Source organism: Rhopalosiphum maidis, chromosome 2, assembly GCF_003676215.2.
Source record: "Rhopalosiphum maidis isolate BTI-1 chromosome 2, ASM367621v3, whole genome shotgun sequence".
Classification (NCBI taxonomy): Eukaryota; Metazoa; Arthropoda; class Insecta; order Hemiptera; family Aphididae; genus Rhopalosiphum; species Rhopalosiphum maidis.
Genome location: NC_040878.1, coordinates 34,033,015 through 34,050,913, shown reverse-complemented (window position 1 = coordinate 34,050,913; position 17,899 = coordinate 34,033,015). Strand labels below are relative to the sequence as shown.

At 27.7% G+C, this 17,899-nt stretch overlaps 1 protein-coding gene across 4 annotated transcripts; it reads left to right on the top strand.

Annotated features, from left to right (window-relative positions):
• The first annotated feature begins 6,596 nt into the window (after positions 1–6,596).
• On the top strand, positions 6,597–16,111 carry LOC113552257 (transcription factor E2F6-like). 4 transcript variants are annotated; one of them, XM_026955043.1, is made up of 10 exons: positions 6,597–7,065; positions 9,710–9,821; positions 10,915–11,036; positions 12,056–12,185; positions 12,279–12,501; positions 12,591–12,691; positions 12,966–13,123; positions 13,502–13,618; positions 13,675–13,885; positions 15,777–16,111. In XM_026955043.1, exons 2-10 carry the CDS (start codon positions 9,746–9,748, stop codon positions 15,899–15,901), a joined length of 1,263 nt encoding a protein of 420 aa, XP_026810844.1. In that variant the 5' UTR covers positions 6,597–7,065; positions 9,710–9,745; the 3' UTR covers positions 15,902–16,111. The 4 variants fall into 4 exon arrangements, with proteins under 4 accessions (XP_026810844.1, XP_026810841.1, XP_026810842.1 ...); XM_026955040.1 differs by having other exon boundaries at positions 6,599–7,065; positions 12,276–12,501; positions 15,777–16,110; XM_026955041.1 differs by lacking the exon at positions 6,597–7,065 and adding an exon at positions 7,328–7,635 and having other exon boundaries at positions 12,276–12,501; positions 15,777–16,110.
• Positions 16,112–17,899: the final 1,788 nt, after the last annotated feature.

Here is a 17,899-nt window from a genome sequence, read left to right as displayed (position 1 = left end):
TTGAACTATATATGTATTGTAATTGAAAAACTCAATATATAAATTGCTCCGGCTCAGAATCTAAAATTAAATACTGGCCATAGTAATAAGTAATAACAATACCATTTTTAGTATATTTAATAATTTTTCTATTAGTTTTATCAAATATTACTGAGGCGTCAAAACTAAGCTATAATTATATTTAAAATATAATATTGTTAATTTAAATTGTATATTCATAGTTGTATAATAGGAACATAACAATATCAAATAATTTATCATAAAGTATATATATATATATAGGTTATAGGTAATTGGTAATATTATAGGTTGAGCTCAAAATAATTTTTTGTTTGCACTAATTTATAATTGAATTTAAATTTAATATATATATTACAGTGATTTGTTCAATGATGAGGTAAATTCAATATATACTGACTACTATACCATATAGTGATTACCTATACTTTCCCTCTAACCTAACCTAACCATATCACAAAAAATAATAGACTATCTGTATGTTCATATTATCATAAAAATTAAATTTAAATGTTTTTATTTTATTATACTCCTATATCTTGTATTTGTTGTTATTTTGAAAATAATTTTGTAGCTCATAGTAATTAGCAGTTAAAGGCATTGGTTTATATTATTATATGATTGACTTCTTTTAAATAAAATTTAAATGTATATTCGATTTATTTTATTTTATTTGTATTTTGACTATAATTATAGACTACGATGACAGTTTTAAAATTAAATTAGTAGTACTGAAGTAGATCCGGGAGATGTTTCTGTCGGGTATATACTACAAGAGTATAGACCTGGGAGAGTTTACAATTGCTCAAAATTGAAATACGATCTGGAAAAAAATCCAGATACCCACTTAATATATTAATATACTTACTATAAAATATTAAATAAGTATAGAAAGTAGATAATTACACTGTTGTACAGTAGATGCCGAGTGTAAGTATCTCATCGTCATTAAGAAGTTAGTGTAGTTTGTAGACTGTAATACCTATATATAATAGATATTGTACGTGTAATATGTGTTTTAATTTGAATTGAATGATAAATCATTGCATGCGAAAAACGACTCTGGGCGAATATAGTCTGTCAGTCTATAAAACTAAGTATCTACACATATTTAGTGATATTATATTATATTGTATAGTTACTGTTATTATTTTACATTTATACTTATATTAATTTATTTTACTACTAGTAAATGGTAGGTAATTTGAATTAATTTTTGACAAAAACATTCCATTTGTTATATGATTTGTTATTTAATATTTAATAAAATGAATTAATACAATTATTATAATATATATTTATAATTTATATATTATTGTTACCATTTACGTCTAAATACTAAACTAAACTTAATGTTGACATAGCGTGAATATATAAGTTCGTGGTATTGCAAAGTAACTTTGGCGCTTTATACTATAGCCACGTAGACATATAAGTAAACAGGTTATAGCATTATATAATATTTTTATAATATATTTAATGTGTATTGTGTATATAAAATATATTTATTTTTTATGTTTTATTTGAAATTAACAATCTGTACTTGATGGCATAATAAGAAAATGTGATACATATAAAAATATAAATAAGGTACCAAAACTGAAATCATATTAAATATTAATAAAGACAATTCACAATAAATTATGTATAATACATACATATTAGTATATTACGTTTGAGGAAAGAAGCCACCCATTAGTGACACTTTTGTTTGATAGTATAAATATAGATATATTATGTGTGTGTTATTTGTAACATTGTTTTTTTAGCGATCATGCAGATTACGAAACCATTTACGTTTTAACCTTCTTGGAGTGTTACCAGGAATTGTTGGAGTAGTGAGATTTCTAGTAAGCGGATTTGGATGAGATAGTAAGCCATGGTGGAAACGTTTGTAATATATTTTAGCATTGGCTTCATCATACACTAGTGGCAATTTAGATCTGAATGGATAGTATGGTTAGATACGTATGGATGGAGCATTTAATAGTTTACGTAGTGCTTTAATATTTTAAAAAGTTTGGATTTTGTTTAAATTAGACTTTTTAGCGTTTCCCCATAGTTTCAGATCATATTTCTAAATATGTTTAAGTAAGGATTTATAGATAAAGAGTTTAGTAGTGTATTAGTGTGTGTATATTTGTTATTATAAATGAAGTTTTTGAATAGACGTAAATACGTAATCGTAGATTTAAGTTTACCCTAGGCTTTGATATGCTGGGCCAAAGTCAGCCTGCTATTGAGAGGTTAGACCAAGATATTTAGTATTCAGGGCTTAAGCAAAATAATTAAAATGGTTATTCTTTGTTTAAATATCTAATTTTTATAAAAAAAAAAAAATGTAAGAATGTCTAGAAAAACTATTATGTAATATATATTAGATTTTTTAATTCAAGTATGAACTACTTATGAGGAACTTCATTGTACATTTTTAAGCTTTATTACTAAACTATAAAAAAAGTTTATTATAAAGTAATGTGCAGATAATTATTATGATTTTGACGATTTTTTTTTAAAATTGATCTTCAAATGCTTATAAATTATAAATAAGTTTGTTAACATATTTGAAAAAAAGGAAATCAAAAAAGTTCTTTGTTTATATAACTTAGAAAGAGTCAAACTATTTTTAAAATATCGCGCGCGTATAGAAAATACAATTTAAATAATTGGTGAAAAATTTAAGAATCAATCTGTTTTTGAGTTGGATCAAAAAACAAAATTAATTTTATTGAAAACTAGTACGTTTTTGAGAGAAAATTCGATCTGAATGTGGTACTTTTTTGTGGTGAGGGTGAGTTTGTCAAAAGTAAAAATGTTCAGCATTTTTAAGAAAAACGGACAAAACAGGAAAGTGAGGATTTTTACGCAAACCCTGTTTGATAAAATTTTCGATATTTCTTATTGTCTAACTGTTTCTTGCCCTCACAATGTACAACTTTTATACCACTGACATCCCACATTCTAACTTCACCCACCTTCGCTGACGATACAATGCATCATAGTTCCTCCAACCCGGATATTGATATTGCCATCAACAACCTTCAAAGCCACTTAAATGAACTACAAATCTGGTTCGACCTATGAAGAATAAAAATAAATGATTACACATACCTTCATTGGCTTCACCTTGCGCCCTAAAGTCAGTCTTCCCCTATCATTGAACAATATAATAATCCCCATGGCCAGCTCAGTCAAATACTTAAGCATTCATCTCGACATCTAACCTATAGCCTACCCCCATCAAAACCAAGAAAAGATCCTTAAAATTAAAACTACATAGTTTATGACATCTTCTTCGCTCCAACATCTCACTCAGCAGTAAGATTCTTCTCTACAAACAGCGATTCGACCTGTAATGACTTATGGTATCCAAATCTGGGGATTGACCAGTCTCAAATCTAAAATTGTTCCAATCTTTTCGGTTTATAAACTTAAGTTTATTAACCAAAGCTCCTTGGTACGTTATTAGCAATCAAACTCTTCATAATGATCTTAAAATTCTTACTCTCTCTGAACTTGCTTCCACTCACTATATAAAATTCCACTCCAACACGTTGGCTTACTCAAATCCTCTAATATCAAATCTATCCTCTCTCACTATACCCGATAATGCTCCCCGATGCTTACAGCGTAATTGGCCACGCGATCTCCTAAACGCATAGTTGTCGGTGTAAAGAACTAAAAAAAAAAAAATCTAATAATTTAAATTAAAATCTAAAAAAAAACTCATTCAAGCTGAAGTATAGCGTCACTGGACGCCCCCTTCATTCAAGCCGTCGAATCTCGTGTAAATTTATTATATGTATTACTTATAGTATTTTTGTTATATATATAGATTGTTAATAAAAAAAAACCTGTTTTTGAGATATTTATAAGTGTTATAAGAAATTTTTTTTCTACTATTGTGGATACAATTTTTTTTCGCTTGGTCAAAAAGCTTAAAAATTTAATACAAGGTTCCTTATAAATTTTAATTTTAGGTTTTAAGATTTATACGAACAATTTTTTGTTATAAGCATTTGAAGTTTATAAAATGCACCAAAATCACCTACAATAATATATATATATATAGGTACCATTCTAAACTTCTAGAGACATGGAAACACAGTAATATATACAAAAAACAAATTAAGTAATATAATATGATAGTAACTTAACAATTATGACTTTTATAATACTATTGACATTAATTATAATAAATTATGAGTTCTATTTATAATCAATACTAATTATACCTACATGGCTACACGTAGTACATTTTGAAATTTGTAATGACTACTAGCTAGTCATTACAGCCTACAACTAGGTCTTGAACTCGACAATAACATAGAAAAAAATCAAGTTCACTTTTATTAGTACCTACTACCTATATAAATTATAACTAGTAACCACTTTTTATAACATTGTTATCATTTCTTTTAAAAACGAACGTTTTTTTTAAACTATATTATAATTTAAATTTTTTTTAAATTATAATAAACTAAGGCACTATAGGTACAAGTATTTAATTATCGGATCAAAATATCAAATCAATTACATTTTATTATTTTACATATATTTAAATAAAGTCTAAGGCCTGCGTTTAATCGATGTAAGTTTAATAGATCAATTCATTAAAATATTCTGCAATCTTCATAGTTCATGGAACATATTATATTGAAATAGGTAGTAAAAATTACATATTAAGAAATGTTGAATTGCTAGTGGTGGATACCCTGCTAGGTTTCCCGCGCATCATGACGACATATTATCGTCCAACATTTAAAATACTTTTCACTGAAATACATGATTATTGAATATAAATTATAATTTATTGTCTCTTGTAGTGTTGTTATATCACGGTTATATTAAAGTTTCGTATATCATATATGACTTATGATTATAAATATAGGTGCCTATAAAAGAGGGAGAACTTGAGCGTCCCAAAATGTTAAAAAGCTTTTTTAAATGCTATTTAAAATAAAAAAAAAATGTAAAGAACAAGCTATAACTATTGAACTGTAAGTGTTTATGTTTGTTGTATATAGTTATGGGTATATTTTATCAAGACAGTTTGTTATGCATTAAATTTATTTCAACCGTAGCGAATACATTTTAATAAATCTCTGTTTCTAAGTACTGTGAGATTATAACAGTATAACACTAAATTCAAGCCTCTCCAAATTTATAAGAATATTTTCGCTTACGTTTAAAAAAATTATGGCAATATAAGTCGTATTAAAAATAAGTATCAAAGAGTCTAAGCATTAGGTTTCTAAGTTATAAAGAGATTAAGATAATAAATATATACTTATGAGTTGGTAATAAATAGTTTAGATAGCTACCATCTAGTTTTTATAAAATTTATATGAATTTGACTTTTCGACTTTTCAGATGGCTGATGTGATAGATTGAAACTGACTTAATAATATATCGTATAATATAAAGGATAGAACAGGAATTGATAATGAAGTATAATAATAATTAAGGTCGCATATACTGCAGCGGTGGTGGTAAATTGTAGCGCAGAGTTTAAAACTTTATATCGAGCTTTATTTCAATTTCGACTTCCTAATGAGTAATAATTATAGGTAAAAATGTTCAGTAACCCTATTCTGTATATAGTGTAATCCTTTCATCCCTTTTACTGTTTAGAGGGTATATTGTCATAAATCGTATGACAACATAATTTACCCTATTTAATTTCTTAAGTAAAAATGTGGTGTGGGTGCGTCTGTCAAACCATGCGATATTTTTTTTTCGTCATACTACTTTTTTGAACCGGTCGACAATGTCGACTCACACACATGAAATTGCAATGTAAAATATTACATTATTATTTATTAGTTTATTACTATCAACATCGATCGAGCTGCGTGTGCGAGGTAAATGAGTACAATGATGAGTTCAAACGACACGCTCAAAAATAAAAAAACGGATTCATGTAATGTTTTTAAACAATATGAACTTAGAAAAGTAACAGACGGACGGCGGCGTAGCGTCGGTGTCGACGTGCACAGCGCACCTTCATCCCGCACAGTTCAGCATGCGTCGGGTACAGAAGTAGTGAAGTACTATGTACTGTACACGATAAGTCACTAAACAACTATCTACGACTTACATAAACACACAACAGTGAACAGTACAAATAGTGTGCATTAGTACATTACATGGCACACGCGACACAACACGTATATTTCGAAGTAGGTACTTATTGGGTTTATAATATCACAATAATAATAATAATAATAATAATATGTATATAGTGTATAGCGCATGCGCGCGCGCGTCGGTGTGTTGTGTTACAGCACGCGGAGGAATCCGATTTTTGGCGCGCTTCCCGCTGCGGCGGCGGTCACTGTCCCGTTGGTGGGGAAAGCCGGTTGGCGTGGCGGAGTTCCGGGGTCGGGCCCAACAGCTGTTCTCGATGAGCGGGAAACGGTTTGAACGTTGATTGCCGCCGCGCGGCCTGCCCGCCATTGGCCGGGCAACGGCAACGGCACACGGCAGCAGCCAGCCGATTGGCCGCACCCCGCCACCGCCGGCACACGCACACGGGCCGCTTCGACACCCCGCCGCGCGACACCCTCCCCACCGCAGTCGGACCGCGTAAACAAAGGCTCCACCGCGGCGTTACGAAAAAACCGTGTCCACCAGAAAATCCCGAGGGAACAAAATAACTTTACAACCGTCGTCGCCCCGGTGCGTTCACGGGACCGGAGCAGTTACGACTTTTCCAATGCCGCAGTGTAACGTATTATTCGCGTACGTCGTCGTAGCCGCCGCCGCCGTAGCCGCCACATAATCATCGCGCGCGCGTGTGTGCATGTGTGTGAGTGTGTGCCGCGTACGTGTGCGTGTGTTCGGCAATTCGGTTGTTCGCTGTGTTCAGTGTTGTTTCTTGTTTATTGCCGACTGGACATTCGCGTTTCGGCCGTAACTCGTAAGCCGTGTGCCCGCCGAGCCAATTCCTCAGGCGCCGATGACATGGGACGCGATCGCTGCTCCACCGTCAACGCCACCGCTGCTGACCATTGACCGGCGTTTTGTCGTCGCCGATTTCCCGGGGTAAGTGTAACGTGACTGCTTAGCAGTGTACCACAGACTCCCGCGCAACGGACACCGCGCCTCAGGCATCTGGACCGCGTTCGTCGCCTCACCCCTCCCGTTGCTCACCGGACGTCGTACCGCCGTTTCGAAAAGTCTCGCGTGTACCGCGTACTCGGCAGCGTCCCATTGTCGGTTTTTTTGTTTTCCGACCAAAGTTCCACCGCCCCTCCCGTCCGTCTGACCGCCCGCCTACCCATCGGCTCGTCCCGCGCGCCAGGCGGTTCGCGGCGTTTCGTGCGTTGGTACGGTCGCGCGCGCGCCAGCCAAAACATAACCTCTATATCCGCGTATCTCCGCGCCGCTGTTACAGCGTCTCTGGCTCTTCATCCCCTTTGTTTCCGGGACTTTTGAATTCGCACCACCTTGTTATCGTGTGCCACACTCTGTTCGTCAAATAAAATGTACTCGGCGGACGCCAGTCACCGTCGCCACGCGAGCCGACTATAGCCCGTCACTCTACAGAGCACCCCTAAGATCAGCGATAGTGTTTGGGTCCACTCAAGACCGGACACCCCATCCGTCGAGTCGGTAATGTTTTCGTTATTATCCGAGCACTAATGTCCACATCGATAATTCAACAATGCCAAAATTTTTTTTTGCCTGGAGATAGCTTGTTGATCTCCTTATATCAGACTTGTGTACAATCTTTTCATTTACAACACACCAACTGGATTGTTGACGAGTGTGTTAGTTGTCTTCCACTCCAATACACTATTATTTGATTTTGTCGACAAATCTTGCATGATGTATTTTGAATTACTGTTTGGTGTATGGTATGTTAAAATTTCATATTTTATTTTTTTGTAGCCGCTGTGTTGAACTAAAGGTAGACACAATTCAGGTAATTTAACTGACACTTTACAAACACAATTTATTATTCTATTATCAAATTTTATCTTTTATAGTTGTTTAAATATTTAAATAATTTTTTTTGAACTTCGATAATAGAGCTTTCTCGAAATCTGCTCAAATAATAATTCCCAGATAATTCAGACATTTCAAGTTATTCGTTCACCTTTTATATTTTTAAATAATTACAAAAAAAAAAAAATGACAGCTCAGTAGTTTTTTAACTATTTTAATACCCAGGTAGTTTTTTAAATTCAATATTTTTACTATACTTTGGTTTGGTTTATATCAGATTGCTGAGACTATTAGACTACTGTATTTAACTTCATAAAAAAGTTAGACATAGGTATTTATCAAAAATGTTCATTCAAAAGTAATAGTACTTATTCATTGTATTTTTGAATTTAATAGGATTTAAACTTTAAAATCAAAGTTTGAGCTCCAAAAATTGTCAATGAGGTACAATCACCTATTGATTAAAAACTTCTTAAACATTAAATATGTTTCTGTACCATGTAAAATGATTAACTAGATAGGTATACTTATCTTATAAACTTCATTATGCATAGTAAAAAAAGGTTACCAAATAGGTGTTTGTATAATCTTTAAATTATAAATTAAATTAATTGTTATTGTTATTGATAAATGCCTACAATTTATGACTGTATATACACTATACTACTCCCTAGTATTAAAATTATTTTAAATTCTTGATATTTCTTTAAATACCTAAATTAATTATATTAATTAAATTTTAATGAACAAGGTAAATAGTTACTGTAGGCACCTAGCTGAATGTATATAGGATATTTACCTTGAAATAGATTTAATAGATCTATTCTTTAAGCTCTTGAATAATATATATTTACAAAATTTTCAACTATTTTGATTCCTTCCATGTGTAGTAAATTTTATTTTGAATTTATTGGGGTTTTTAATTGAACATTTGGAGGTTTTAAGGTTCATTCTGTATTTTTAATTAAATTATAATATAATATATTAGCTTTATTTTTTATTAAGTTATTTTTGGGAAGAATATATTATATTAAATTTCAGTATTAATGTTGTTTCAATAATGTCTATTATAATAATTTATATTATGTAATTATATTTTTATTATAATGGAATGGAAATTGTATGAAAATTTAATTTAAAGACTATCGAAAAATTATTTATTTTTTTTACATATAAATATTATTTTGTTTGAATCACATTCAGGATTATGACTTTGGCTAAACACATTTTTAATACTTAATTTTGTTTGATCATTCCATTTTCTTTTTGTAATATCTTAATAGGTAGGTAGTGTTATTTTATTTATTTTTTTTAATTAGGTACCTATTTATATTTTATAAAACAAATTAATTTATTAAAAATTATGTAGGTAGATACCAATACTTTGATAAATGTTCTTAGTATTTTTTTCTTTTTTTTTTTATTAACCCCCCTCGTTAGTCGTGAGGGGACTATTTTAGCATTACTTCCCCTAAATATATTTAGGTACTAAATGAAACTAGTCTACTGAAGGTGTTGCTTAAAGATTAAAGATCCATAGTATATAAGAATACATTTTATTTTTACCCTGTTAAAGTTTGTAAAGTTAATACTTTAAAGCTTCTCTCCTAGTATACCTTGCATATCTAAGGACTTATCAAGTTATGACATAAGATTTTATGTTTAGTACCTATATTATATTGTAAAAACTAAAAAAATTAATTTGTATTTTTATACAACATTTCATATTTATTTTTAGGTTTAACAGTTTTTGAAATCAGTTTATTGTACCAAAATGTCAAAAGCATGCAGGATGTTGAATCTGGATGAGGATGGATCTTCTACTCCAAATACAGCAATAATAAAATTAGGTGCGTGATTTTTAAGCTCATATTCTTAACATTATTTTTAATTACTTATATTTCACTTAGTAAGTACTAATATTAACTTAGTCACTGTATAAAATCAATATCTGCTTATAGTTTTAAATCATATGTTGGTACTAAGTTTATCTGATCATTTTTGGTAGACCTTATTTTAATATTTTATGTATTGGGAATTATGTTCTATGTAATACAAAAACTATATATTTTTAACATAATTATTTAGATACCAATTAATTTAGGTTACCTATCAATATTTCTGATTTTTTTTTAATTTTAAATGTTTAGTTTCCGTTGTTACCAAGTACTACTTCTCTGTATTTAATATATACAATTGATCAATAATTAATACTATCTTAGTTATGTAGCCACAATAAAAAAGATTCTCAAACATTACTTTAACTTATGAACATTTAGACAAGCACTAATTCATTGTCTATTAATTATTTTTTAAAATAAAAAAAAAAAATTTTTGGTGATTAATGATGATCATATATTCAAGTTAATGAACAATTATTCATCTATGTAATAACAACTCAGTTATAATACTAGATTTTGTGGGGTTTTATAATAATATGGAGGTAACAGGTTTAAAATGGGACTATATACAGGGTCGACCCGAGGGCTAGGATTCCTGCCTGGGCCCTTGTCGTATTATAGTTCCTGGGTCCTTGTACTGTGTAACCCCAAAATATAGTATAAAATAATTGGACCCCAGAAAATAATTCCTGCCTGGGCCTTCAGGTACCCAGGCAGACCCTGATTATATATTAAAAATGGGACTAAAAGCGTTCTGTTCAAAATTATTATGATAATGTAATTATTATTAGTTAAATAGGTACTTTTTATCAATATTATATATTATATTTTACTTATATAATTTATGTATTTTATATGTTTATAAATAATCAGTTAATATTTATATTACCTAATGATTTTAAATAGATTCTTAAAATTGTTGGACTTAATAATGTTAATATTAATATTATTTTCATGTCTTAATTTAATTTTAGTTTTATTGATTGTCAATAATTCTTTTTTATAATATCATTTAAATACAAATAATATATTTTTTTTACAGATCCAAATATGACAACTTTTTTAACACCATCACCATATCATTTGCTTGATCATGAATATGGTATGACACCACAAAATCAAATCATTCCAAATCCTCTTACATCACCATTAACAAAATCACAAGTAAGCATTATAGATTTTGAACATGAAGATCGTGGAACTTTTTAATTTTTATATTGAATGATACTTTATTTAATAAATACAACAAAATTAAATCAGAATAACATTAATGATAATTACCTATACCTAAATAATTTTAACTTTAAAATTTCGCATAACGCATTTATGCATATCCAATAAGTACAAAGCTATTATATATTTAAAATTTGCTCATAATTATTTATTTTTATAATATTATTGTACATTTATTTTGAAATTTAAAATTTATAATTTGTTTTTATTTTTAAGAAATTTGATTAAGTATTTAAAATATCAAATATGTGTAATAGAACATTATGGCAAAAAAATGTTCATGCCCTTTAATAATTATAAACATGTAGTTAGTTAATAGTAATTTATCCCAAGAAGGTAGTTTAAAATATCTATACTAAAGTCAAATTGGATTTATAACTTATGCAAAGATCATAAACTACCATTTATTTTTAATTTTAATATATTTTTCTATGTATCTATTTATTTATGCAACATTTATTATTAATAAATTTGTTAGTTTAACCAACTTTTATTATATGGAAATATTTTTTTCAATATCTACAATATTTATTCAAAAAAGTTGTATTAATAAATTAAAAATTTAAACCTCAACAATTTTTCAAAAAGCTTATAATACATTTTATTATTATCTTTACATTAAACAACCATATTATAATATCTATTGTAAGTCTTATGTAAAAAAAAAAATACTTCATGTTTATAAATGTAAACTTATATTTTTACTAAAAAAATTTTTAAAGTATTTAACTAAGAAATGGCTAATATTTTATTAACAGGTTTATACAGAAATAAGGTTTATTTTTACTTCAGATATCTCATACTTAATAAGTAAAATATACGAGTGATAAAAATATTTAAGAAAGTAAATCATTGGTCCTGTATATATTTTATTTTACACATTTCCCTGTATATTTCAAAATTCAAACTTGTATGATAATTATTATTTATTGAAGTTTTTTTTGTTTAAGGGTGTAAAACGAAGATTAAATTTAGAGTCACACAATTTTGGATATGATGATGTAACACCTTTGACAGCTAAGCGAATGAGAAAATGGTCTAGTTCAAGTGCTGGTAGTGAACCTAGTCCTGCTCAAAATGGTTAGAAGAATAATATGTAGATTTTAATTTGTTCAAATGTAATTTTAATAAATATAAGTAATAATTATTGTACAATGTTTATTATTTTAGTAGCAGGAAAGAAGTGTTCTGAACGTCCAACACGTTATGATACCTCTTTAGGCTTGTTGACTAAAAAATTTATTGGTCTGCTTGAAAATTCTACAGATGGTGTTGTTGATTTAAATATAGCATCAGAAAAGTTAGATGTACAAAAACGAAGAATTTATGATATAACCAATGTTTTAGAAGGTATTGGAATTTTGGAAAAAAAATCCAAAAACAATATTCAGTGGAAGTAAGTTAGACAAAAAAATATATATTAATAAATATATGCTTTTAGACTTTAAAGTAGTGTTTATTTATGAGCTAAACAACTTTTTTCAGAGGTGGAAATGCATATGGGTCAGACAAGAATAATGTTCAACAAGACTTAGAAAAAATGAAAGCCAAAGAAGAGGAATTAGATAATTTGATTTTAAATACTGGTATGATTTATGTAATTAAAACAGTATTTAAATTCTTATAATCATTATTAATTATTACCTATTGGGTAATCATGTATTGTATCATTTTATGATGCATCTATATGAAATACTGTAGATTTTTATCTATTTATTTATAATTAAATTATTTTATAAATGTCTTAATAATAAAGTATTTTAGATTTTAATTAGTATAATGTTATACTTTCATTACTGTATATATCTATGATAAAAAATTTTATTTTAATTGTTATTAAAATAACAATTTTTTTTATAGAACGAGATATAAAACAATTGACAGAAGATAAGAGATTTGGATATGTAACTTATCAAGATATTAGGTCTATTGAATCATTCAGACAAAAGACTGTTTTGGTTGTTAAAGCACCTCCAGAAACTGAATTACAAGTACCTCAAGATCACATTGATGGAGATGTAAGTATAAAAACATTGAATACACGGGGATGTTTTGAGTATATTCCATATTTTTGAAAAAATTGTTTTCTTTGTGCTAGTAAATCAGTCAAAAACGAACTTGTTGCTGCCTCCTTAATTCTTAAATGTCTTTTAAAAAAAAAAATAATTAAAATATATTTTTATCTTCTGTAAATATTTTCAGCAGGGAATCTATTAACATATCAATAATATTTATGATTAAATTTGATGGCTCTGTTTTGGTGGTGGTGGTGTTACTATAGAATTTAAAAGAAAACAATCAATAAAATAATGTACTTCTCTACCATTTACTTTTTACTCTCCAATACTCTTTTGTAATTATATAATTTATATTAAAATATTAATTTTTTTTCATAGCAAAAGATGTATATGAAAAGTAACACTGGAGAAATAGAGGTGTTCTTATGTCCTGAGTATAATACCAATACAACTTCACACCAACCACAAAGTCAGTTAAGGCCGTATACATCTCAGGTTAGTGTTATTAATGTTTCAACGTGCATAGGAATTAATTTTAAATTTTTCTATAGAGTGCCAAAAATTCATCAACTGGCAATACGGTTATAAAGTCGCCTCAAAAATTATCAGTTATTCAACAGTCACCAACTTACTTGTCACATAAATACAAAATGGAAATCATTAAATCAGACACTGTAGAGAATGTAGAGAATACAACAATAAGAAAATTCAAGGAAGAGCCGTTGGATGATCAGCAGTATATACCCAGTACAAGTGGTTCCGGTATGCAAATTATTACACATATACCACGTTACGTTTTACACGCACATCCTGGTTTATGCATGATATGGCCATGAAGTTCCAAATTGTTACTGTTTCTCGCTTATAATTTCTTCTACTTTTTTATTCAGTTCAAACTAATATTTATTTAATCTTCTTAATACTATATACTAGCTTTTATATTTGGTTTCCATTTTCTTCTTAACTATTTAAATGATTAACAGTATGATGCACGATGGAATGTTATTTTAAATGCTTAATTGTTGATCATGTTTATTGATTTACCAGTAGTTAATTTTGTTTTGTTTTTGTTTTTTTATTAATATTCATTTACAACTTAATTTACAATAATATTATATATATAATACTTTATTTCATCATTTGTAATATTTATTGAAAACATGTAATATCTACCTATACCTTTTTTATGTAAAATATTACTAAATAGAACTTATCATAAAATTTGTTGTATATTCTCATTGGTTAGTAGCATTTAATTTTGAACGATTGATTGCTAATATTTTAGAAAATGAAAAGTGGCAATATTGGTAATATGTTTTAGTTAAATAATATATATGTACGTTATTATACTATTTTATATTTAGTTCATCAGTATATTCTAAGCATATGTTACATCATGTTTGGAATTTGTACAAAATAAAGCATAATTTTTACTTAAAAAATACATTATAATATATTGCCACTTTCAAAAATGTTTTCATTACTTTTTACCACTTAACTAATATTGCAAGATAAATCATATTATTTATAATACATAATATAATATATAATATACTATTATTATTATTATTATTATTTTTTTTTTTTTTCGTAGTTAATGTTTATTTTTTTTTTTGTATATGACTTGTGGGTTAATTTCAGATTTCAATTTTAACAAAATAAAAATTTTGTTTATTTGAATGTATCTAGACTTGATAATAATGTTCATATATATCAAACAAATTAAAAGAATCTCAATGATACTTAAAAAGTAATAAAATATAATTTTGTTGTACAAAGTTTTTATTTTATTATTAATAATACTAAAAAAATTATTTTATTTTTTTTTGCTTTTTTGTTATTTTACCTAACCTTGTCTTGTATTATATACTTTTTGCTTTTTTAATCTTATAATAATACTATAACCCTGTTATAACTTTTCGGGATTCAAAATTATACCGTGTACTGTGTAGTTATATTTTTGCTCATCCACATTATCCGAAAAATAATAAAAAATCGCCATTGCTTCGGGTAAACTGCTGTAGGGAAAAAACAGTCATGCCAGTCGTCAGCTGAATTTTACGAGTGCCGCATGTAATGTATGTCTTGTAGCACCATGGAATTCAGCTGTCGCCTGGTGTGTTATCTGCTTTTGCCTTATGTACAATCGGCGCTTCTTCATACACCACATAAACACATTATGTTGTGTGTAACGTGAAATATTGTACTTAACTAAAATTAATGATGGATGTGCATCTACTTAATTCAAATTATGGTCCAGTGAAGCAGCTAATGAAAATGTTAATAATTATGTATGTTAATATTAGCTTTATATTAAAATGTTAAACATTAACATATTAATATTATGTTCATGAGGATATTTACTATTTATATAAATACATGTTTCATAAATTATAAGTAGTATGTACTCATAAATATGTAATGCTTTTTTTTTATCAACCAATATTTCATCTTGATATTTGTTAAAATTACAGAAGTAAAATTGTAATAATGTATTTATATTTGGATTTACAATGAAAAAGTGTTTCTTGTTAGCTTAGTATTGTTCCTAAAATGTTTAAGCTTTTTCTTCTTTCATAATTGCATGAAGTTAGTTGCTTTTATTGAATAATTTTTTTCATAATTTGTAGTCACTTATTGTTATATTTTTTAGCCAAAGATACATTTGAGATATCTTGCGAACCTTTCTTGATGCTTGAACCTCCAAATGAAGATGACTACAACTACTGTCTGGATTCTGACGAGGGTCTTGGTGACTTGTTTGGCTTCAGGTTATAAATAGGCTAATACTTAGTATATATATAAAATGTGTGTATTTTTTCCAAATTGTAAGCCTTCATTTTTCCTCCCTTGTATAACAATTCTTTTATTTACTTACCATTTGGTATGTCTATTTAATTAAAATAATTTTTTATTTCATATTTTTTAAAAACTCAATTTTAGTTTATCCCAAATTAAATTTCCTAGTATAACTATTATTTAAAAACCATTAATTTTATTACGTATTATGTTTTTATTTTAGTTTCCATTCTATTTTTATTTTTTGGACATAATTATTTGATATCAAGGTACAAAAAAAAGTATTTTCAAATACCATTTATTAGAAATTAAAAATATGGTTATGAAAATGTGTTCAAATTATTATTTATTTTGTTTAACCAATTTTATTTCTGTTTTATATTCTTTTTGTTAATGTGCAATTTTTGGTTGTTTATTTACTAGTTATTGAAACTGCTAAATTTACGCTATTTTTAAAAGAGAAAAGTATATTTTATGCTATTTAGTGCCTTTAATTTGTTAAAAATAAATTTTGAGCTTTCCCTTAAAACAAAACTGTTGTACAAGGAATGGGTATGCTCGACATCCAGAACTGAAACACACCGTGTATTATAAAATCATCAATTTCTGTATATTAAAATGTCTAAAATATAAATTGTATATTTTATTACTTTTAGATTTAGAATCTACCTATAGTGATTAAGGAAAAATTAGAATTATTATTCCAAATTAATAATTATGTAAATTTACCTTTATGTAAGTACTCAATTTTTTTTTTTTTTATACTCTTATATTGAGACAATGTATTTTTTTCCTCTTCATGATCTATACCCAATCCGGCGATCTCAATCAAATAATTCACTATGTTATACCTGATATCCATTTTGGATTAAAATTTACTTTAACACAACAAGTTAGTTTTTCATCGTATAAAAATGTGTAGTGTGTAACAAAACCAATATCGCGATAATGTTCTTACATAGTTGTGAAATTTAGTTACTCAAGATCAACCAATTTTATATCTTACATATAAGTTGTTTTGAATGAATAAATATTATAAAATACTGTAAATATCAGTAATTCAACACTTCTAAGTTATGACTAAATTATAAAATATAAATTCTATTTTTTGAAACACCTCTGTGTTGGCAACCCTAAATAATCAACTACTAGCGTTCACCAAAGGGATTGTCTTCCCTTCCTAAGTTGAGAATCACTCGTATACAACATAGTTTTTAGTTTACTTTTTAATAGTTTTATTATAATTGTATTCTACAACCAATAAAATTGGTCTTGATTTCTGTATTAATCAAGTATTTGTCCAACTGCATTTTATCATGCACTTTTAGCTAATTAATCTTCAATTGCTTTAATCTAAATTTCACAATCTCCTTAAGTCTTATTTTTGTTACATATATTTTCCGTGAATTGGTAACTTTGAAATATATTTGAAATATTTGAATGAATCATTTGCAAGAATAATTATTTTATTTTCAGATAATATCTTTAATAAAACTTACCTTTTTTTTTTTGGTATTTTTCTTCTGTATTATTATTTTTATTATTATTTTTATTATTATTATATTTTTTTTTAGGACATTAACATGCCAATGTAATTTATGTATTTATTATTATTATTTTAGTATAATTATATATTATAATTAATATAATAGACATTTTTGATTTATAGTTTTATTTTAATAAATTTAAAACAAAATTATTGTCTAGTTTATACTGACCTAATAGTCACTGATTATTGGACAGGTTATTTATTGAATTTAAATTCAAAAATTAAGCTTTAATATTTATGAAAAGATTGTTTATAACATGACATTTTTGGTCTTATAGACTAAAACTTTATTAGGTATATTATTCATGAATTAAAATAAAAACAAAAATTTTAGCCTTTGGGACCTTTGAATTGCTTCAATTATACTTTATTATTTATTGATACATATTTTTAAATTTGCTATTGAATATGCACTTAATATTTCTTCT

Bases quoted from the DNA above. Each gene is read 5' to 3' on its own strand.
- LOC113552257 (XM_026955040.1), top strand. From the start codon at position 9,746: ATGTCAAAAGCATGCAGGATGTTGAATCTGGATGAGGATGGATCTTCT. The intron at 12,186-12,275 runs GTTAGAAGAATA...TTATTATTTTAG, and splicing joins ACCTAGTCCTGCTCAAAATG to TAGCAGGAAAGAAGTGTTCT. The intron at 13,619-13,674 runs GTTAGTGTTATT...ATTTTTCTATAG, and splicing joins TAAGGCCGTATACATCTCAG to AGTGCCAAAAATTCATCAAC.